The sequence below is a fragment of the Calidris pugnax genome, unplaced genomic scaffold, assembly GCF_001431845.1.
Source record: "Calidris pugnax isolate Ruff unplaced genomic scaffold, ASM143184v1 scaffold304, whole genome shotgun sequence".
NCBI lineage: Eukaryota > Metazoa > Chordata > Aves > Charadriiformes > Scolopacidae > Calidris > Calidris pugnax.
The window spans coordinates 374,478-393,016 of NW_015091068.1; the positions used below are offsets into that span (position 1 = coordinate 374,478).

Sequence of the window (18,539 nt, forward strand, 5' to 3'; positions counted from 1 at the left end):
CTCCTCTCCTCTCCTCTCCTCTCCTCTCCTCTCCTCTTGAAAGAATGTAGCCTTAGTCTATCAAAGAAATATGTGCTTCTCATTGCAAGATGAATAGCAAATCCATATAATTGTTATTATTCCTCATGCATTTTTAAAAATGTAAATGTAAAAATGTAGCACTGTTTAATTTACTTTTAAATGTGAATGTGAATTGTGTAAAATACTCTAAAAGTAATGAACACTAGAATAAAAAATTAAAGCATGCTAATCACTGTTCCTATGCAAAGGTCTCTACTGTCTTTATTACCTAGACATAAATGATAATTACAGGAGAAAGCAACACAGAGATATACAGTTTATGCATGCCTCAGGTCACTTTTTAACCTTGGGATTCTCATTCCTCCTCTTCTATCTTCTTATGAAACTCCCGACTCTTCACTCGCAGCTTGTTGACCTGCGACTCTGCAATGTCAGCCCGCTCCTCGGCTTCCTCCAGCTCGTGCTGGATCTTGCGGAATTTGGAAAGGTTGACATTGGACAGCTCCTCCTGTGCGGGGAAAGGGAGTTGTGAAAGCAACAGGCAGCATGTGGACATTTAATATCTTGAAACTAGGCAAAAAAAAAAAATTAAATTCCATATCTGAACAAGCAGGAAGATTCAAAACCAAGTTGAGAAGCTGCTCAGGGCATTAAGTGTGCCAGAAGAGAAAAGAACATAGAATCATAGAATGATTAGAGATGGAAGGGGTCTTAAAGGTCATCTAGTTCCAACCCCCTGCCATAGGCAGGGACATCTTCCACAATACCAGGTTTCTCAAAGCCCCATCCAACCTGCTGTCAAAGACCTCCAGGAATGGGGTATCCACAACTTCTCTGGGAATGTCTAAAAGGCCCTGCACACATTATACATGGTATGGTCCAGGCAGAGTTCATGGCAGAATTCTGAACAGCCATAGTAGTAGCTGCTTCTGAAAACCAAGATAGAGCAGAGGCGGGAACTGAGGCTTAGAGAAAAACAAATAGAGCTGGGGAAGTATAGTTCCTTCCAAACCCAGCAATTCTTACTGTTATGTTTCCCATTGCCTTGTAGCAAATAACACAACAAACAGTCAAGGTTTCAAAAAATTGGACAGAAGAAAACTCCAACACAGAATTCCACCTCCATCAGGAGGAAGTCTGGCCTTGGTCAGAGTGGTACTTACAGCCTCCTCAGCTTGCCTCTTGTAGGACTTCACTTTCATTTGCAGCTTGTCCACCAGATCCTGGAGCCTAAGAACATTCTTCCGGTCTTCCTCAGACTACAGAGAATGGCAAGTAATAGAAACCCTTGTTTGACTCTTTCTCTAAATTTCATAAATGTGAAAAAGATGTAGTAACATTCCTTATGGAAGGACATAGGTAAAAATCCCATTAATTGCACTGACTGAGGTATGGAAAGAAATCCCTCTGGAAGGCAACATTTTGACCTTCCTGGAAAAAGAATATGTCAGCACAAAGGATCCTCCTTCCATACCTGGTAGGTCAGCTCCTTCACCCTCCTCTCGTACTTGCGCACACCCTTCACGGCTTCAGCGCTGCGCTTCTGCTCAGCATCCACCTCCCCTTCCAGCTCCCGCACCTGCAACGAGAAGCCCAGCTTTGGAGCTCCCCTGGTATCTCCCCAGGGGACGTGTTCCCTCATGCACAAATAAAAGCCCTACGCACTCTGGCCTCCAGCTTCTGGAGCTGCTTCTTGCCTCCCTTCAGAGCCAGCTGCTCCGCCTCATCCAGACGGTGCTGCAGGTCCTTCACCGTCTGGTCCAGGTTCTTCTTCATCCTTTCCAGGTGGGCGCTGGTGTCCTGCTCCTTCTTCAGCTCTTCTGCCATCATGGCTGCCTGATGAGAACAAAGGATGAAAGCCATTTTGGGGCTGGAGGCACTTTGGGGGAGAATGCACCCACCACCAGCCATGAAAGGAGCCCCCGACTCACATCTGTGATGGCCTTCTTGGCCTTCTCTTCAGCATTACGAGCTTCCTGGATCGTATCCTCCATTTCACTCTGAATTTGGGAAATGTCTGTTTCCAGCTTCTTCTTGGTGTTGATCAAGCTGGTGTTCTGTTGAGCAGCACCAGAGATTTGTTTTTGTTAGCTCATTATTTCAAATCAAGAACATTAAAGGATTTTGAACTATTTCAGGCATTATGTGAAAAATCGATATCATAGATCTTTCTGAAAAATTTCTTATCACTGGGGAATTAGGCTTTTTAAATAAATGTTAATAAATGCATAAATGTTTTTTTAACATAAGTTGTGCCATTGAGTCACATTGGATTCTGCTCTCAAGGACCTCCTGAAGCAGCTGTAATTTTCTCAGCTGTGATGCGCTTCTATATTTCAAGAACATCCACCATAAAATCTTTCCTCACAGTTTTTCAGTCAACATAGATGGAATTTAGACATATGAAGGAAGAAGACACAATCGTATCATTTTCAATCTAGTGGCAGTAAAATTCTTAAATACTGATATGGAGTACTTATAATGACATTGTTAAATGATATTAATGATAGTATTAGTGTATTCCTCTTTTGTTAATGATTAACCTAATTTTTCCTTTACAGTCTCAAATGTATGTGTAAGTGCTGTTGTAGAGTAAGAATCTCACATTTCTTTCTGAAATTATTACTTCTAAGATTTCTGGACTGTAGTTTAGTGACATTCGTATATTATCTGCAGATGAAAAGTCACTTTTATCCACAGTGTGAAAACTACAGTGCATTTTGCAAAATACTGTTGCAGTTCAGCCAGTCTTGAGTTATTTTATATGTATGGAACACAACTATAAATACTAACAATTTAAACACTGACCTGGGTGTGGAGGAGCTGAACTCTCTCACTTGCATCCAGAAGCTCCTGCTCAGCCACCTTCCTCGAGCGCTCCGTCTGCTCCAGTGCGGCCCGTAGCTCCTCAACTTCAGCCTGCAGCAGGTTTGCTCTGCGCTCCACCATGGCCACCTGCTCCTTCAGGTCTTCCTGTGCCCTGAGAGCATCATCCAAGTGTATCTGGGTATCCTGGTAAGAGAGACAAGACAGATTGTGGAGGCGTATTTCTATTTTCTAATTTCCTGTTTTCACATCAATATAGAACTGATAGAACTATAGAAGAGGAAATTTTTTAGCTATGTCAGAAAGCAGCCAGCAACAGCATCCAGTTTTATTGTGCCGTACCTTGAGTACTGCCTGTGCATTTCTCAGGTTCTTTTGTGCCTCTGCAGCCTGGCGGTTGGCGTGGCTCAGCTGGATCTCCATTTCATTCAGGTCTCCCTCCATCTTCTTCTTCAGCCGCAGGGCTTCATTCCTGCTCCTGATCTCAGCGTCCAGGGTGCTCTGCATGGACTCCACGATTCTGAGGTGGTTTCTCTTCATCTGGTCAATCTCCTCATCTTTCTCTGCTATCTTCCTGTCAATCTCAGACTTCACCTGGTTGAGCTCAAGCTGGAGGCGCAGGATCTTCCCCTCTTCATGTTCTAGAGAAGCCTACAAAAAATGCAAAGAACAGTTAACTATACAATGTCAGTAACTTGACCTGAACTATTATCTTGAAGGATAATGTGTGGCATGAGTTTGAGATTGCAGGAAAGGAAAAAAAAAGACTCCTATTTATCAAAAGACATTAAAGGTGTCCAAAATCCCCTGCTTCCTATGCCTGGAGTTTATTCACAATGCATAGAATTCCATAAATATTATCTGAGGTAGCTGAATTGTATTGCAACTAAAGAATTAAGAACAGAAGACTGTACCTCAGCTTCCTCTAGGGAGGCTTGGAGTTCAGATTTCTCCTGCTCAATCTGCTTCTTGACTTTCTCCAGCTCATGAATCGCCTTTCCTCCCTCGGCAATCTGCTCCGTGAGGTCGGAAATCTCCTCTGTGGGAACAAAGACCAATGGCATGGTCAGGCACAGAGCAGAATGGGAAGGGCCCCGTCACACCAAGGTGACAAGCCTCTTGGGTGACCTGCGGGCACAGACCCATAGGGAATGGTGGACCTGGAGAAAGCCCTGCCAGGAGCAGAGGGCCAGGGACTTACGCTGCAAGTTCTTGTTCTCACGCTTCAGCGTTTCCAGGTGGTCCAAGGACTCCTCATAGGCATTCTTCATCTTAAAGAGCTCCGTGCTGAGAGAGCGAGACTCCTTCTGGGAGGCTTCCAGCTCAGCCTGCGTTTCCTCATACTTCTGCTTCCACTCTGCCAGGATCTGAAGAGAAACGGGGTGTGAGTATGCATGTGGCAATGAGGAGGGGAAGCTCTGCCCAGGAGCCCCAGGCCTGGAGCCCAAAGCACCTTGTCAAAGTTCTTCTGCTTCTTATCCAGAGCTGCGCAGGCAGCATTTGATCGCTCCACGTCAATCATCAGGTCCTCCACTTCATTCTGCAGCCTCTGCTTTGTCTTTTCCAGGGAGGCACATTTGGCATTGACAGCTTCAACGTGTTCCTCTGCATCCTGCAGGCGCTGTGCCAGCTTCTTCCTGGGAGGTGGTAAGCACAGCTCCAGGTGAGGAAGCAAAGGGGAGCCTATGGTGTGCAGCCAGTAGGTTTTTCACAAGAGCACACTTAGCCGCCTGCTAGTGTGTGTTCCTGATTTACACAGAGGTGTAGGACCTGTCCCAGCCAGCCACTGTATTTCTATGTCTGAATCCTGGGTTACAGATATTCACTTTATTCACTTTGATATTCACACTAGCATCCCTCAGCCCTTCTGCATCTGAAGAGCTTTGCTGCTTCTACTTTTCCCCAATGCATAGCCACTCTTGATTATATCTTCTCTCCTTCTGGCACCCCACCCCAAAGCGGAACACTGGCTTCTTCCTGACAATACCACAGTGGTCTCCTCAAATTTCTGTTCTTAGTCTCTGCCAGCCTTTCCCACGTTCCTGACGTACTTGGCCTCCTCCAGCTCCTCTGTGCGCTGAATAGCGTCCGTCTCGTATTTGGTTCTCCACTGGGCCACTTCGCTGTTGGCCTTGGACAGGGCACGCTGCAGCTCCCCCTTGGCCTCCTGCTCCTCCTCATATTGTTCCCGGAGCAAGTCACAGTCGTGGCGAGCAGACTGCAAGGCGTGGGCCAGGGCGTTCTTGGCCTGGGGAAAAAATGGTTGCGTGAAAATGAATGGAAATATCCTGGGAAAGCTCCTGTCTGAAATCTTGATGGACACAGGAACTTTCTACTTTCAGTGATGGCAAGCTACTGAATGAGAAATTAAGATCTGGGAATCTGGAAAAAAAAAATGGATAGACTGTAAAGAATGGAGAACAAGGCTAGAATGGAAAGACATGCACTGCTTTAGCTAAGTCCATTTTTTTTCCTTCTCATCTGGTGATTCTGTGATTTCATGCCTTCTCACCTTTATCTCTTCCTCTAAGTGCCTCTTGAGTTCCTCAATCTGTTGGGTGAAAGCCTGCTTGCCTCTCGACAGCTGAGAAACCAAAGCATCTTTCTCCTCCACCTGGCGTGAATATTCACCTGGAAAATTTTGCAGATACACAAGCCTATTATTGCCATTCAGGACAGTTTTGCAGACAGTTGGGGCTGTAAAGCAGGTTGCTAGCAGACCTTGGAGAACCTTATGATCCCATTGCATGCATTTCTCATTACAGAGGAGACAAAACATGTTGGAGAAACCATGTGCACAGAAGGGTAATTTCTGCAGTAACTCTCTAACATAATTCATTTGATTATCAGAGATGTGGAAGTGTTACCTGATTCTGTCTGCAGACGAGCTCTTTGAGCATTGAGATCATTGATCATGCGCTGATGCTCTTCTTCCTTTGTCTTAATTTCACTTAGTTGATCTTCCAGTGTGCGACACATCTTTTCCAGACTTGCCTGTATGTCAACACATGGAAAGGGAAGGATTAACCATTCACATTCTTAATAATAGTAGGTGCAAGAAGTTGCCTTGTATGCAATTCCATTGAAACAGAAACACCTATAAGGTATTTGTGCACCTTGGCTTTGGAGACAGACTCCATGTTACTGGCCAAGTCATCAATCTCCATCTTCAGCTCACTCTTCTCCTTCTCCAGCTTCTGCTTCACTCGCTGCAGGTTGTCGATCTGCTCCCCGAGCTCGGCCGTGCTGTCCGCGTGCTTCTTCCGCAGGGCGGCAGCCGTGGCTTCGTGCTGCAGCGTGGCCTCTTCGAGGTCGCGACGCATCTTCTGAAATTCTGCCTCACGCTTCTTGTTCATATCGATCTGAGCTGCAGTGGCCCCTCCTGCTTCTTCCAGGCGCTCGCTGATCTCCTCCAGCTCCCTCGAGAGGTCGGCACGATGCTTCTCTGCTTTTGCCCGAGAGGTTCGCTCTGCCTCAATTTCCTCCTCCAGTTCCTCAATACGCGCCTGGGGAACATTAGGCACCCCTCACACCCATGCCCTTCTCCTTCCTGACCCAAGACTGGATGAAAGAGGGGAAGGAACAGAGACTTGCCTGCAGCTCCTTGATCTTCTTCTGTAGCTGCATGCCCAGGGCTTGCTCATCCTCGATCTTGCTCTGGATCTGGCTGATTTCAAAGTCTTTCCTTTGGGCAAAGCAAACCACGTTAGAGCTCAAAGAACACAGACAAGTCCACCAGCCCAGCACTCAGGTGCCCCACAGCCACACTCACTTCTTCAGTTTCTCATCCAGCTGCTGCTTATCATTTTCCAAATCCATTATGCTGTCATGGGCCAGCTTCAGGTCTCCTTCGAGTTTCCTCTTAGCTCTCTCAAGGTCCATGCGCAGCTTCTTCTCCTGCTCCAGGGACCCTTCCAGCTAAAGAGAACAAGGCCATCAGTGCTCTACCAGCCAGGTCTAAGTCCGTACCGGTCCTGTTCTTGCTGTATGGCTGTGTGCTTACATCATCCACTTGCTGCTCCAGCTTGGTCTTAGCTTTGGTCAGCGTATTGACTTTGTCCTCTTCTGCCTGCAGGTCATCCAGTGTCTGCTGATGGGCCTCTTGGAGGGCTTTCTTCTCTTTTGTCAGCTTAGCGATGGTCTCATCCAGGGTTGCCATCTCCTCTGTGAGGTTTTTAACCTTTCAGAAGCAGGGAGCAAATGCAGGTTAAAAATGTCATTTAAAACTTCTTATTGTGTAACAAAACAGAGGTCTTTTCTGTAAGAGTGACATTTTTTGCCTTTTATCATCACAGCAGTGATGTCTTGGCCCTTTATGTGACTCGCTGTGTGTGTACCTTGTTTTCTGTGGCATGCTTTTCCTTCTCAACCTTGGCCAGTGTTAACTCAAGATCATCAATGTCTTTCTTCAGCTCTGAACATTCATCTTCCAGTTTCCTCTTCTTGGCTGTCAGCTCAGCATTAATTTCTTCTTCATCCTCAGCCCTTTCAGTCACCTCCTTAATTTTAGCTTCCAGCTGGATTTTGGTTTTGATGAGCTGGTCACATCTTTCCTCAGCATCAGCTAAAGCATCAGCTTCCTGTTAGAAAAACATAAGTTTTATTTGCTAAACTTTTAAATTCAATTTAGTTTACCCCCCTGAAAACAAGAGGGGTATTTTCTGCTGAAGACTATGGTCTTATTCTTATTATTATGGTATTATATTTTTATTATTATTTTCTATTATCTTGTTGGAAATTCTTTTTGCACACACTCCTTTAAATCAGAGTAGTTTTTAATTGTATTTAGTTTTTAATCTTTCATCAAGTTTTCTCTCTTGCTGTATTTGTAGATAAGATGTCTAAAAATACATTGTTACTAAAGATTTTGATTACTTTCCCTGAGAGTTAATAATTAAATATATTTGTGCAAGTCTTGAATATAATTGTTTTATCTTTGTAAATGCTTTTCTTGGCAAGACTGATTTAGAATTCATATTCTTTGTTCCAGATAAATTGGTACATAATCAAGAAAAAAATGATTATTTCCTTTGAACCTGACTTTATTTTGAAGCTATGAGATGGACACTTAAAGACATAAGAGCATTGTGTAAATGTTGTGACATCTTTTGATCTTCCAAAAGACATTGGTGACACACATAAGGCTGAGTTTGAATGTTGAGGATATTTGTGTCTCCTTGGAATAGCAGCTGCAGGAGGACAGGTGAGATACTATGGATCATAACAAACAACATAAGGCTCTTATCTAGGCAGCTGATTAAAACCAGAGCAAGTAGTCAATTGAATTCCTCTCTGAAGTCTGTTAAATGTTTATATTAAATATCAAATTACTATAGTTGGACCTTATATTGTGAGGTTGCATGGAGAAACATACCTTTAGATGCAGAGAATTAAAAAGACATTCCCAAGTTAGAGCCTTTTAGTTAGTTATTTTGACACTGAGTAGTCTGAATTTTACTTTACGTGATTCATATTGAAATATTTTCTAAAGGCAATTTAGAGTGCAGTGTAAGACTTGCATAGTATGAGAGAGCATTTAGACCTTACTTATTTTCCCCTAGAAGAAATATAGTAATAATACTTACAGCCTGCACCTGGAGCTGCAAATCATTTTTCTCCTGCAGTAAAGAAACCATTTTCTCCTCCAGCTCCTTCCTCTTTGCCTCAGACTTTGCAAGCTCTTCCTTGGTTTTCTCAAACTCCCCCTTCATGTTGGCCATCTCCTTCTCAGATTCGGCGCTCTTCAGCAAGGGCTTGATCTTGAAGAACAGCTTCATCCAAGGCCAGTGCTTGACATTCATGAAGGACCGAACATTGTACTGGATACAGAAGATGGACTCCCTGAAGCATAATTCAAACGTACATTGAATATTTTCAGTGTGACAAGTGCCAACACTTTCCCCCAAGTGACTTGAACTGAAGATGAGGGGTGTCTACCTCCTCTCCACCATTCTCTGGTACTCCACTCTCATCAGGAAGCCCCTGCACCTGGCCTGGGTGCGGGTGATGAGCTGTGCCAGCTTCTCATCTCTCATCTCCTCCAGGAGTCCCAGCAGCCCAGCTTTGAAGAACACCTTGAGAAAGGGAATGTTGCAGCACATCACTGTCAGGTAGAGCAAAGCACAGGCACTGAGTGAGTGAGTCATGGAAGGTTTTTACCTTGGTGTGACCAAATTTGTACTGGGTGTGGTCCACATCAATTGACCCAAGAAGCTTCTCAGAAGCCTTCTTGCTATCAATGAACTGTCCCTCTGGGATGGCACTGGCATTAAGCACCTTGTATCTGTGGAAGGAGAGGAAATAAGAATGAAGGCAATCTCAAGTCTTAAGGTTATACTGTTTATTGAAATTAACAGCAGTCTTTGGAGCAGAATCATGCTGAGGGAGCTGGAATTCCATCCCTTGTTTAGACAGTTCTAATGAAGTCCTAATCTGGTAACAAATTTAAGGATACTGTTATTGTCTTTAGGTGATCAGTTAGAGATGAAAAAGGGTACTGATCTCCAGCCATTTCGCTCCAATACCTTTTTCACTTAAACTATGCTGCAGAAAATTGCTAGAGAAGAACATTGACACTATGTGTGTGGGAAGAAAGCATCTTCCCCTGAATCTTGCCACTGACACAATGACCAAAGCACTCTGAGTTTGTAATCTTTGCCTGAGAACATGCTATAGCCACAACCTAATCTGCGTTTCTTAATCTTGTAAGCATCGGCTTGTGGGGCTTTATTATGTTTCCATATTCAGAGACACTGGCAGAATTCAGCTTTTTGATGAATAGCAGTCAGTGAGGACACCTGACTTATCCTTAATTTCTCAACAATTTCTCTTTTGCTAACCATAGGTGTCGTCTTTGGTTATACGTTCCGGTGTTTTCCCCTTCTTTCAGTTATAATCAGATAGAGTTGGAACTGAAAAATAGCCACTGATGTTAAAAAGGTTAAGATGCACAAGTTAAATAACAAAGACAGAATGGAGAGCAGAAAGGAGACCGACCTCTGTTTGAAGTCTGCATAGAGGATTCTGCTGGGGAAACCTTTCCTGCAAATTCTGATGCCTTCCAGCACACCATTACAGCGCAGCTGGTGTAACACCAGTTCATGCTCCATGGCACCTAAGCAAATAAGACAATTGTTTGATACTTCATGATAAAGCATAGAGAACAATGGCTGCACGACAATATGATTTATCCCTACTTGAAGTTCTTACCAGGTGTTTTTGTTTCATTAGGGATGATACAGCGCACAAAATGGGGGTGAGTGCTCCTTAGATTGGTCATCAGCTTGTTTAGGTTCTCCTGTGGGTTGATGAGCAAAGATTTATCATTGCATTCAATGTACCCTCTGCAGTTTCATTGTCAGATGTGAGAAAACTCTTGGAAAGCAATAAAGTATTTTTTGTTACTGCCTATATCCATCATTATTTGAGTTTTGTTGTTGCCTTTTGGTCTTGAGAATGAGAGAAAGTCTCAAAACTGTGTAATATGTTTTCATGAGACTAAGGCATACATCTACTCAGACAGGATATCTATTATGACCGGAAGTCTGTGGCAAAAGGCATAATTTTCAGTGACAGATGATTTTTTGTAATCACCAGTTTCTCAATTCTCACTCTATAGAAGACATTGACTGTCAATGGGAAGAGAAACAAAACCAAAAATAGGAAAAAAGGGAAGAGAGGAACGACCAAGTTTGCAGAGAAAGCTGGGAAAGAGAAGATTAATGTCATGAGGTGTTACTTGTAAAGATATATTTGATAAAGGTTGAGCAGAGGAAGACACAAAAGGCTCCCTGTTCAGTGAGAAGGGGGTCACAAGCTGCAGAGAAAGGGCATGAGGGGCAGGTTCTACAGAATCTTTTTCTAGAAGTGTTTTTAAAAGAAAACCCATGAACTATCTCTGATTTTAGCAATCACTTTTACTAGCTAGGTCCTAAGAGTTCTCATTTTATCCCTGGTTTGAAACAGACAATTTTGCTCAGACAAATATCTTTCACAGGATGCCAGATATTAGCAAGATGCCATGGGTGCTGAAACAAGAGTGTTTCCATCTTCCTTAAGCTGTATTATCATGTGCAAGTGCATATAAATTTATATGTGTCAATTCAAACTTGAGATTCCCTGAGGCAGGTAGCCAGATCGATCATTGTCCTCCCAATGCAGAGGGAGAGGGGGAAGAGCTTGAGCCTACCAACTGGTCTACTCATGAGTAAATGAAACTGTAGCCTGACCTAAGTACTTTTTCCAATATTTGAAGAAAGGATAGCTCAAGATGAATCTTCCTCAGCTGGCCTCAGCTGACTGGGGAGTTAGTTAGCTCTTTTATGAATAACTGAAGAGATGTTCTTGATGCAGAAAAGAGGTGCAGTAAAATGGTCTTATTGGATTTACTGTGAGATTTCACAATCTTCAATTAAAAATATATATAAAAAAAGAGGAAACAAATTAGAAAGAACGGCTTCTTTACTTACCCGGAAAAGAGCTGATACTGTCTGGAAAGAAGAGCCCTTCTTCTTGCCTCCCTTCTTGCCACCACCACCACCACTCTCTGAAGAACACAAAAAAGAGGACAATTGTACAACTTTAATTTGTAAAGTTTTTCTTTAGACACTGTAAGAAACGTTTTCACATATGTCAGTCATGGTAAGAAAGGAACATAGGATGCAGTGTGAAACAGAGTCATCACAAAATAAAAAGGAACACAGGACAAAAGATGTGTGATAATCGAAGGGATTGTCATGGCTTGAGTTTGCATTTGATCTTTTCCTTTATTAATAAATTCAAGCCATGGGAGACCCTGCACAACATGTGGTTACTTCAGAACACTCTAGCTGATATTCATGGCTCCGGTAGAGTGATTAAGTAAAAATGAAAATATGAATTTCAAGGAACTGACCTGCCTCTCCTCCAGCAGAGGCAAAGAGTAAGGCCAGTGTCTTCAGTGATGATTTCTGGTACAGCCCCACAACAGTTTCATTCAAGGGATCCTTGTTCTTGTCAAGCCAGCCAGTGATGTTGTAATCCACCGTGCCAGCATAGTGCACCAGGGAGAAGTGGGCCTCAGCCTTGCCTTTGGCAGGCTTGGGCTTCTGGAAATTGTTGGACTTGCCCAGATGCTGATCATAGAGCTTGTTCTTGAAAGAGGTGTCAGTTGCCTTGGGGAACATGCACTCCTCTTCCAGGATGGAGAAGATGCCCATGGGCTGGGAGAAGCAGAAGGAAGGAGGAAGAGGTGAAAAGGCAGGAAGAATCACAGATACAAAAAATAGTTTCCTGAGCAGGACAATATTAAAACTCTCAGGGACTGTTTGTCAACTCAGCAGAACAAAATTAAAAATGCTTTTAATTTATGTATTTGTAATACCACATTTATCGTTTCAAGCTACATTTATAAATGCATAAAAATTAGTGCATTTCTGAAAATATTAGACTTTGTGAGTTAAACAAATACCTTCTCAATGAGCTCAATGCAGGCAGCCAGGTCCATCCCAAAGTCAATGAACTCCCATTCAATTCCTTCCTTCTTGTACTCCTCCTGCTCCAGCACGAACATGTGGTGGTTGAAGAACTGTTGCAGTTTCTCATTGGTGAAGTTGATGCACAGCTGCTCCAGGCTGTTGAACTGCAGAATGCAAAGACAAGATTTACTCATTTTCATGATAAAGAACTGCCTCTATAGCTTTCTCCTGTGCACTCAGATTGCCATGCAGAGATCAGTCAGTTAAAATAAATATTTTTTAAATGTTAAAAAGATCCCATTAACTAATTTTAATGGGGTTGGGTTTTTTTTTCTCTTTGCTACTTTAATGGTATTTACATATATAATTTATATAATTTATACTTCTAAAAACATGGTAATAAAACATTTTTCTTACATCAAAGATCTCAAAGCCAGCAATATCCAGGACACCAATGAAGTACTGTCTTGGTTGCTTTGTATCCAGCTGTTGGTTGATACGAACAACCATCCACAGGAACATCTTCTCAAACACAGCCTTTGCCAAGGCACCTACTGAATTGTATACCTAAAATACAAACCAGAATGGTTATAGTTCTCATGCAAAGAAAAAGAGGAAGTCCAGAGGCTTTTTTCAGCAAAACAGGGATTTTTGTTACCTGCTGCACAGTTTGACCCTTGGTCACATATTCATTCCCAACCTTGACTCGGGGGTAGCAAAGGGCCTTAAGCAGGTCTGCTGAGTTTAGACCCATAAGGTAGGCAGCCTTGTCAGCCACTAACAACCAAAAAAATCAGTTGTTAAGGTACCAGCAGACATTAATATTCTGTTAAAACAAGTATTAAAAAGCAATTCTAATAAAGATAAACAGATTCGTTAGAATATAAAAGTAGTGCATTTGTAGTTCATCATAAAAAATGTTCCTTAGTAATAATGAAGCATTTATGTTGGCTCTTTTTTCTTCACCTATTCTTAGTTTGTTCTAAAATTTGAATGAGAAATCAGTTTAGAGACATTTAGATAGGCAGATTTTCTAGTACTAAATGCTGAAAAATTAAAAGGAGAGATAATCCTGGGATGATGATCAGGTTGCAGACAATCACAGATACCCTATGGCTTCTACAATTGAACTCAAACACTGCAAGAGGCACAGTATGTAAAATGGTTTCTCAAAGAATGCTTATATAATTCATATGAAATCATGCTAAAAAACTAGAGCAGCTTGCTGCATGAATATAGGACATGATCTAACTGTCTGAAATTATGTTGAGAGATATTTAGACTGGAAATTGGGGAAAAATTTTCAATGAGTAAGCATAGTGAAGAACTGGGATAGACTGCATGTTTTCCTCAATGTTTTCAAAAGCAGATAAAGAAAGAAAGACTGTACAAGTAAATGGAGTCCATGGAAAGTGGAGATTATGAACTGCCACAGTCCTCTCCCAGCTTTCTGAGCAAATAAAACTAGAAAAATAAAAAATATTTTTTTCCACACAGAGCATTTCTATTTTATGTTATTTACAACTAAATATTTAATGTACATTTATCACTAGAAAGAGTAAGGTAAGAAGCAAGAACGAAATTGGAACTTATGTTTTATTTCACTTCTGTAGAGTTAGTTCTAAATAATTAAACTGTCTTTTAATTCAATTAAACTCTAGCATAACTCTTTCCTATGGATATATTCATGTAATGATTACAGCTATTATTTGTAGCCTGTTCTTCTGTTCCTGTTCATCATTACCAGATTCACTGCCGTTGTATTCCTTGCAATTTTATTTATGTCTTAACTTTCCTAAAAAACCCCACAAACCAAACACACAATATCCCCCCCCCACCATAGTACATGTAACTCTGGTTTCATGGAAATACTTCCATGAACTTCTAAAGGAAGGCACCTTTGAACAAGTGTAGACAAATCAAATGTGATAGACATATATTAGTTGTCTATTGTTTAAAGTAGAAGTCCTGGAGACATGCTGAGACTCTACAGAAAATGTAGAACATAGGAGGCACAGCACAGTATTAACTAATTTTAACCCCCGATGTAAAATGAAGTAGCACAATGCTCTCAGTTCAGGCATAGCGAGCTGTCTCCAGAATATGGGCTTTGAAGCAGAGCAGCTTCAGGACTTTGGCTTCTTGTCACCTGGGAGCAACATGATTAGGAGGTGACTACAGCTGATGGTAAATGATAGTAGCTACCTGGGTAGGTAACCTTCAGTCAGTGAGCAGAGTGGCTCCCGCATCTGTGCCGGGCCTGGGAAGCTGCCATTCAGCGTAGCAGCAAAGCTTGCTTTTCTGAAAGTGTGCTGTAGGATTCACTGCCCTTATAGTATAAGTATAGCTGCCCTTACAGTATGAGTATAGCTGCCCTATACTTATTAGTTCAAACTAATCTGCATCTTCCACCGAGCTGTGTTCTTCCAGCAAAGTCCTCTGCTTAGGACATGCTTATGTTCTACAACACTAGCATCTGGGGAAACGCACAGGCCAAGTCAATGATTGTGGCCCCGAGTTACTGCCTGTATTAGTGAGTGTTCTGGTGTATACTGTGCTCTGGTGTATGTCATGCCAGTACCTTCTGTGCCGTCTGGCTCTGCCTGCTCCTCACGTTGCTTCTGCTTAAACTTCAGGTTGCCATAGTGCATGACAGCCCCCGTCAGCTTGTAAATGGCTGTTTTCTCATCAGGAGTGAAGCCCAGGATGTCAATGGCACTCTAACAAAAGAATCATTAGAATGAGTACCGTGCCTGCTAAAGGTGAGAGTCCGCCTAAGAAAACTTCTGTGCATTACTTACGTCGGTGGCCATCAGCTCTTCCTGGTCATTAATGCTGGGAACTGTGATCTCACCTTGACTCACGTACAGATAGTCATACGGGTTGGTGGTGATCAGCAACATCTCTGAAAAGAAGGACAAAACAACACACAGATCAAATGCAAATGGCACATCAAGGAATTAAACGCTTTGTTTAATTCAAACTCTTTGACCTTTGTCTGGAGAAGTTAGTGATCTTTCCTACCAATTAGCTCTGGCTTCTTGTTGGACATGATCTGATAAAATATGTGGTAGCTTCTTTCTGCCTTGAGCTGGAAAGTGACTCTGGACTTCTCCAACAGATCTGCCAAGGGCAGTAAGACAGAGTTAGTGCAAGAGCTGGGGCAGGCTGGAAGGAAAGGGGTCAGGCCAGAAGAGTCACTTACATGTTTCAATGTCAGCAGAAGCCAGTTTGCCTGTGGCACCGAAATGGATTCTGATGAATTTGCCCTGGAAGAAGCAGAAAAGTCAGCATAGATCTAGTTTACCAATTCTGACAGCAAGAATATTCGAGGCAGTGTGTTGATCAGAAAAAAGTAATTTTGCCCTAGGCAGCAACTTACAAAGCGTGAGGAGTTGTCGTTCCTCACGGTCTTGGCATTCCCAAAGGCCTCCAGCAGTGGGTTGGCGCTGATGATTTGATCCTCAAGTGTCCCCTAAAACAGAAATCTTATTGTCATGATATAGCTCAATAAACCTGTCAATTGCAGGTTCCTACCCCTGGGACCTCACCTGCATTTTGCCTGTTGGCTGCTGCTCTTCCTTCTTCTTCTCCCCACTGGCTGCAATTGTTGCAAAGTACTGGATGACACGCTTTGTGTTCACAGTCTTCCCGGCACCGGATTCTCCGCTGTCCAACCAAAGAGAGAAGCAGAGAGCGTGTGGTCAGGCAGGAGGTCCCCTGGCACCGGGCAGCCCACAGAAGACCCGAGCAGGGGGTGTACATACGTGATCAGGATCGACTGGTTCTCGCGATCTGTGAGAAGAGGCAGAATGAAAGATAGTGTTAGTAGTTTCCCTGAGTAGTTTCCCCTAAGTTTCACGTGAAATTCATCAAATTCTCAGCTCTCTGGAGTTTTTAGTTGGCTTGTCCCATGCTCCAGTGAGATCCATTGGGCTTTTTGGTTTAGATTTCTGTGAGGGAGGTCAAGGACTCACCAGTCAGCATGAACTGATAGGCGTTGTCAGAGATGGAGAAGATGTGTGGAGGGGCCTCCTGGCGCTTCTTGCCTCGGTAGGCCAACACCACCTCCGGGTTGTACACCGGCAGCCACTTGTAGGGGTTGACAGTGACGCAGAAGAGACCCGAGTAGGTCTGTGAGGAAGGCAGACAGCACGTTGGCTTCCACTTAGCCACTTCCAGAGCAGTTCCTCCCAGGTAGCCAAGGAAAGAGTGCTGCTGGTACTTACGTAGATCATCCAGGCTGCATAACGCTCTTTGAGGTTGTACAGCACAGCGGGTTCGTGGAGGTGGGTCATCATGGCCATGTCCTCGATTTTATCATACTTGGGAGGGTTCATGGAGAAGATTTGATCTTCCTTCACGGTCAGGGTCTGTCAGAGGAAAGACAGATATGTGTATGTCAGCTACGTTCTCAGAGTGGGAATTTTTGCCTCTTGTAAATCTTGCAAATTCTACAGCAGGATTAAATTTTATTCTCAAGCCTTGAATTTTTTTTCACTCACTTCTCCACCTTCTGTCTTGACAGTGACCTTCCCCGATTCCTTGCTCTGGATTGTGCTTTTGACATAGGATTCCTTTGCATGTACCACAAAGACTGAAGTCTTGGCATCAAAAGGCTTGTTCTGGGCCTCAATTCTCTCCTTTTCTGACTTTCGGAGGTAAGGAGCAGCCTCCCCAAAGATGGCCATCTCGGAGTCTGATGACATGGCTGCAGTTTATTGAGTCCAGCACGGCACGGGGCTGAAGTGGGGAGACACACTACAGTATTGATTGAAAGAAGAGATACTTTTGTACCACTTAGCTGACTCTTTGTAGTGTTCTGCTCTGCCTATTTGTATCGTGTCCCTATCTGTCTTACCTGGTTTTAACCCTAGATATTCTTTAATTTATTTACACTGTAAAGAAGATAGATGTCTTTGATTTAGATTATTTTAACTTTCTCTCCCTTTTTTGAGTTTACATGTTCAGTTTGTTATATATAGTAATGGTTTAGTAGACTGTACAAAAAAAATTTGATCAATTGGTACAATATAAAACTTTTCTTTATGAAACAGCAGAGATACCAAAGGAAGTAATCTAATAAAAATGATGAAAGTTCACTTATATCCTTTCTCTCTTGTATATTTTAGACCCTGTAATTTGTACCAACTACAGAGATGGAGCAACATAAGAAAAAAGGTGTGGACTAAGGAGAAGCACAAGTGTGAATTGTATATGCAAAACTTTTTCCTCACTTAAAAATCAGAGTTTTTGCTTTTCCAGTTATTCTGCCCTTTGTAGTTCAACCTGATCCTTTAAGATTAACTTGTACCATTCTCAGTAAAAAGCACTCAGAGGAATTTGACAAAATCTTAAGTATATATGTGCTGTTCTTGTGTTTTCTGGATTTCTATTTACAGGCAATCTCCTGTGTGGTAAGAGGCCAACTGTTTCCCAGAAGGTACCAAACAAATGTGTCCAGCCCATTTATAAAAGGAAATGTGCTATTTTAGACAGCACAGCTCAGGTAGAATTGCACTGCATTAGTATGCACAGATGTAAAGGTATATGGGAAGTGTCCATACAGCGCCATAAAAAAACCATCTTGGAGAGTCTATTCCTATGGAGCAGGTAAATCAGAATCTTACCTCTTGTGATACCAGTTGGCTTTCAGGTTGGAAGCTGGTCAATACTGAAAAACAGAAATGACAACTTCCTTCTTACTTTTACACAGAATCCCAAGAAGAAGCCACAGGGCTGCTGACATGAAAGCAGAAAGAAAATCTCTATTGATACAGGCAGTCCTTTACAGAAAGCAATTCCACAGGCAACAGGAATGCAGTGGGATTCTGCCAGCAACCAGCCCTCCATACTCTTACCTTGAAGCTTTCCGTGGAGACAGAACAGACTTCTCCTAACAGCACTTTTATAGGTTCTGGTCTGCACGTATAGCTCCCTCCGCCTCTTTCTTAGGTCAAAAAATTTTTGGCAAAGCATTGTTTGGCAAACTTGACCGAGTGCATGATTCCCATTCATGCTCGTGGATATATTTAGAAATATTTGAAGTCTTACTAGCTATGTGAATAAATCTCCTATAAATATTTTGACTAGGAATCTGAAAGGAGGAAGTGTTGTCCAGCAAATAGAGCAGGACATCAGGAATTGTTGGCTTCTCTTCCCCTGACTCCTGAATTGCTCTTTGACATAGAAGATTTATGTGTCTCAGGACTCAGCAGTAGTGAGAAGGATTACTAT

At 42.7% G+C, this 18,539-nt stretch overlaps 1 protein-coding gene across 2 annotated transcripts; it reads right to left on the reverse strand.

The window, feature by feature from the left end:
* Positions 1 to 376: 376 nt before the first annotated feature.
* On the reverse strand, positions 377 to 17,989 carry LOC106896759 (myosin-3-like). Of its 2 annotated transcripts, none has more exons than XM_014956975.1 (39): positions 17,933 to 17,989; positions 16,808 to 17,045; positions 16,532 to 16,675; positions 16,280 to 16,436; positions 16,070 to 16,097; positions 15,854 to 15,971; positions 15,685 to 15,777; positions 15,508 to 15,571; positions 15,327 to 15,425; positions 15,104 to 15,207; positions 14,884 to 15,022; positions 12,961 to 13,079; positions 12,720 to 12,869; positions 12,296 to 12,466; positions 11,741 to 12,047; positions 11,316 to 11,392; positions 10,057 to 10,144; positions 9,844 to 9,961; positions 9,007 to 9,130; positions 8,785 to 8,921; positions 8,433 to 8,688; positions 7,185 to 7,427; positions 6,851 to 7,027; positions 6,620 to 6,765; positions 6,442 to 6,532; positions 5,964 to 6,353; positions 5,715 to 5,841; positions 5,360 to 5,478; positions 4,899 to 5,095; positions 4,301 to 4,484; positions 4,049 to 4,214; positions 3,762 to 3,886; positions 3,190 to 3,498; positions 2,830 to 3,033; positions 1,953 to 2,078; positions 1,687 to 1,857; positions 1,496 to 1,600; positions 1,185 to 1,280; positions 377 to 529 (listed from the first exon to the last, which is right to left on the reverse strand). In XM_014956975.1, exons 2-39 carry the CDS (start codon positions 17,009 to 17,011, stop codon positions 377 to 379), a joined length of 5,826 nt encoding a protein of 1,941 aa, XP_014812461.1. In that variant the 5' UTR covers positions 17,012 to 17,045; positions 17,933 to 17,989. The 2 variants fall into 2 exon arrangements, with proteins under 2 accessions (XP_014812461.1, XP_014812462.1); XM_014956976.1 differs by having other exon boundaries at positions 16,808 to 17,063; positions 17,933 to 17,961.
* Positions 17,990 to 18,539: the final 550 nt, after the last annotated feature.

What these genes read in the sequence shown, in the direction of transcription:
- LOC106896759 (XM_014956975.1), bottom strand. Translation starts at nt 17,011, where the DNA reads ATGTCATCAGACTCCGAGATGGCCATCTTTGGGGAGGCTGCTCCTTAC. An exon ending in AACCAGTCGATCCTGATCAC is followed by an intron (nt 15,972 to 16,069) that starts GTATGTACACCC and finishes TTGGTTGGACAG; the next exon opens with CGGAGAATCCGGTGCCGGGA. An exon ending in TTCAGCTCCTCCACACCCAG is followed by an intron (nt 2,079 to 2,829) that starts GTCAGTGTTTAA and finishes GCTGCTCAACAG; the next exon opens with AACACCAGCTTGATCAACAC.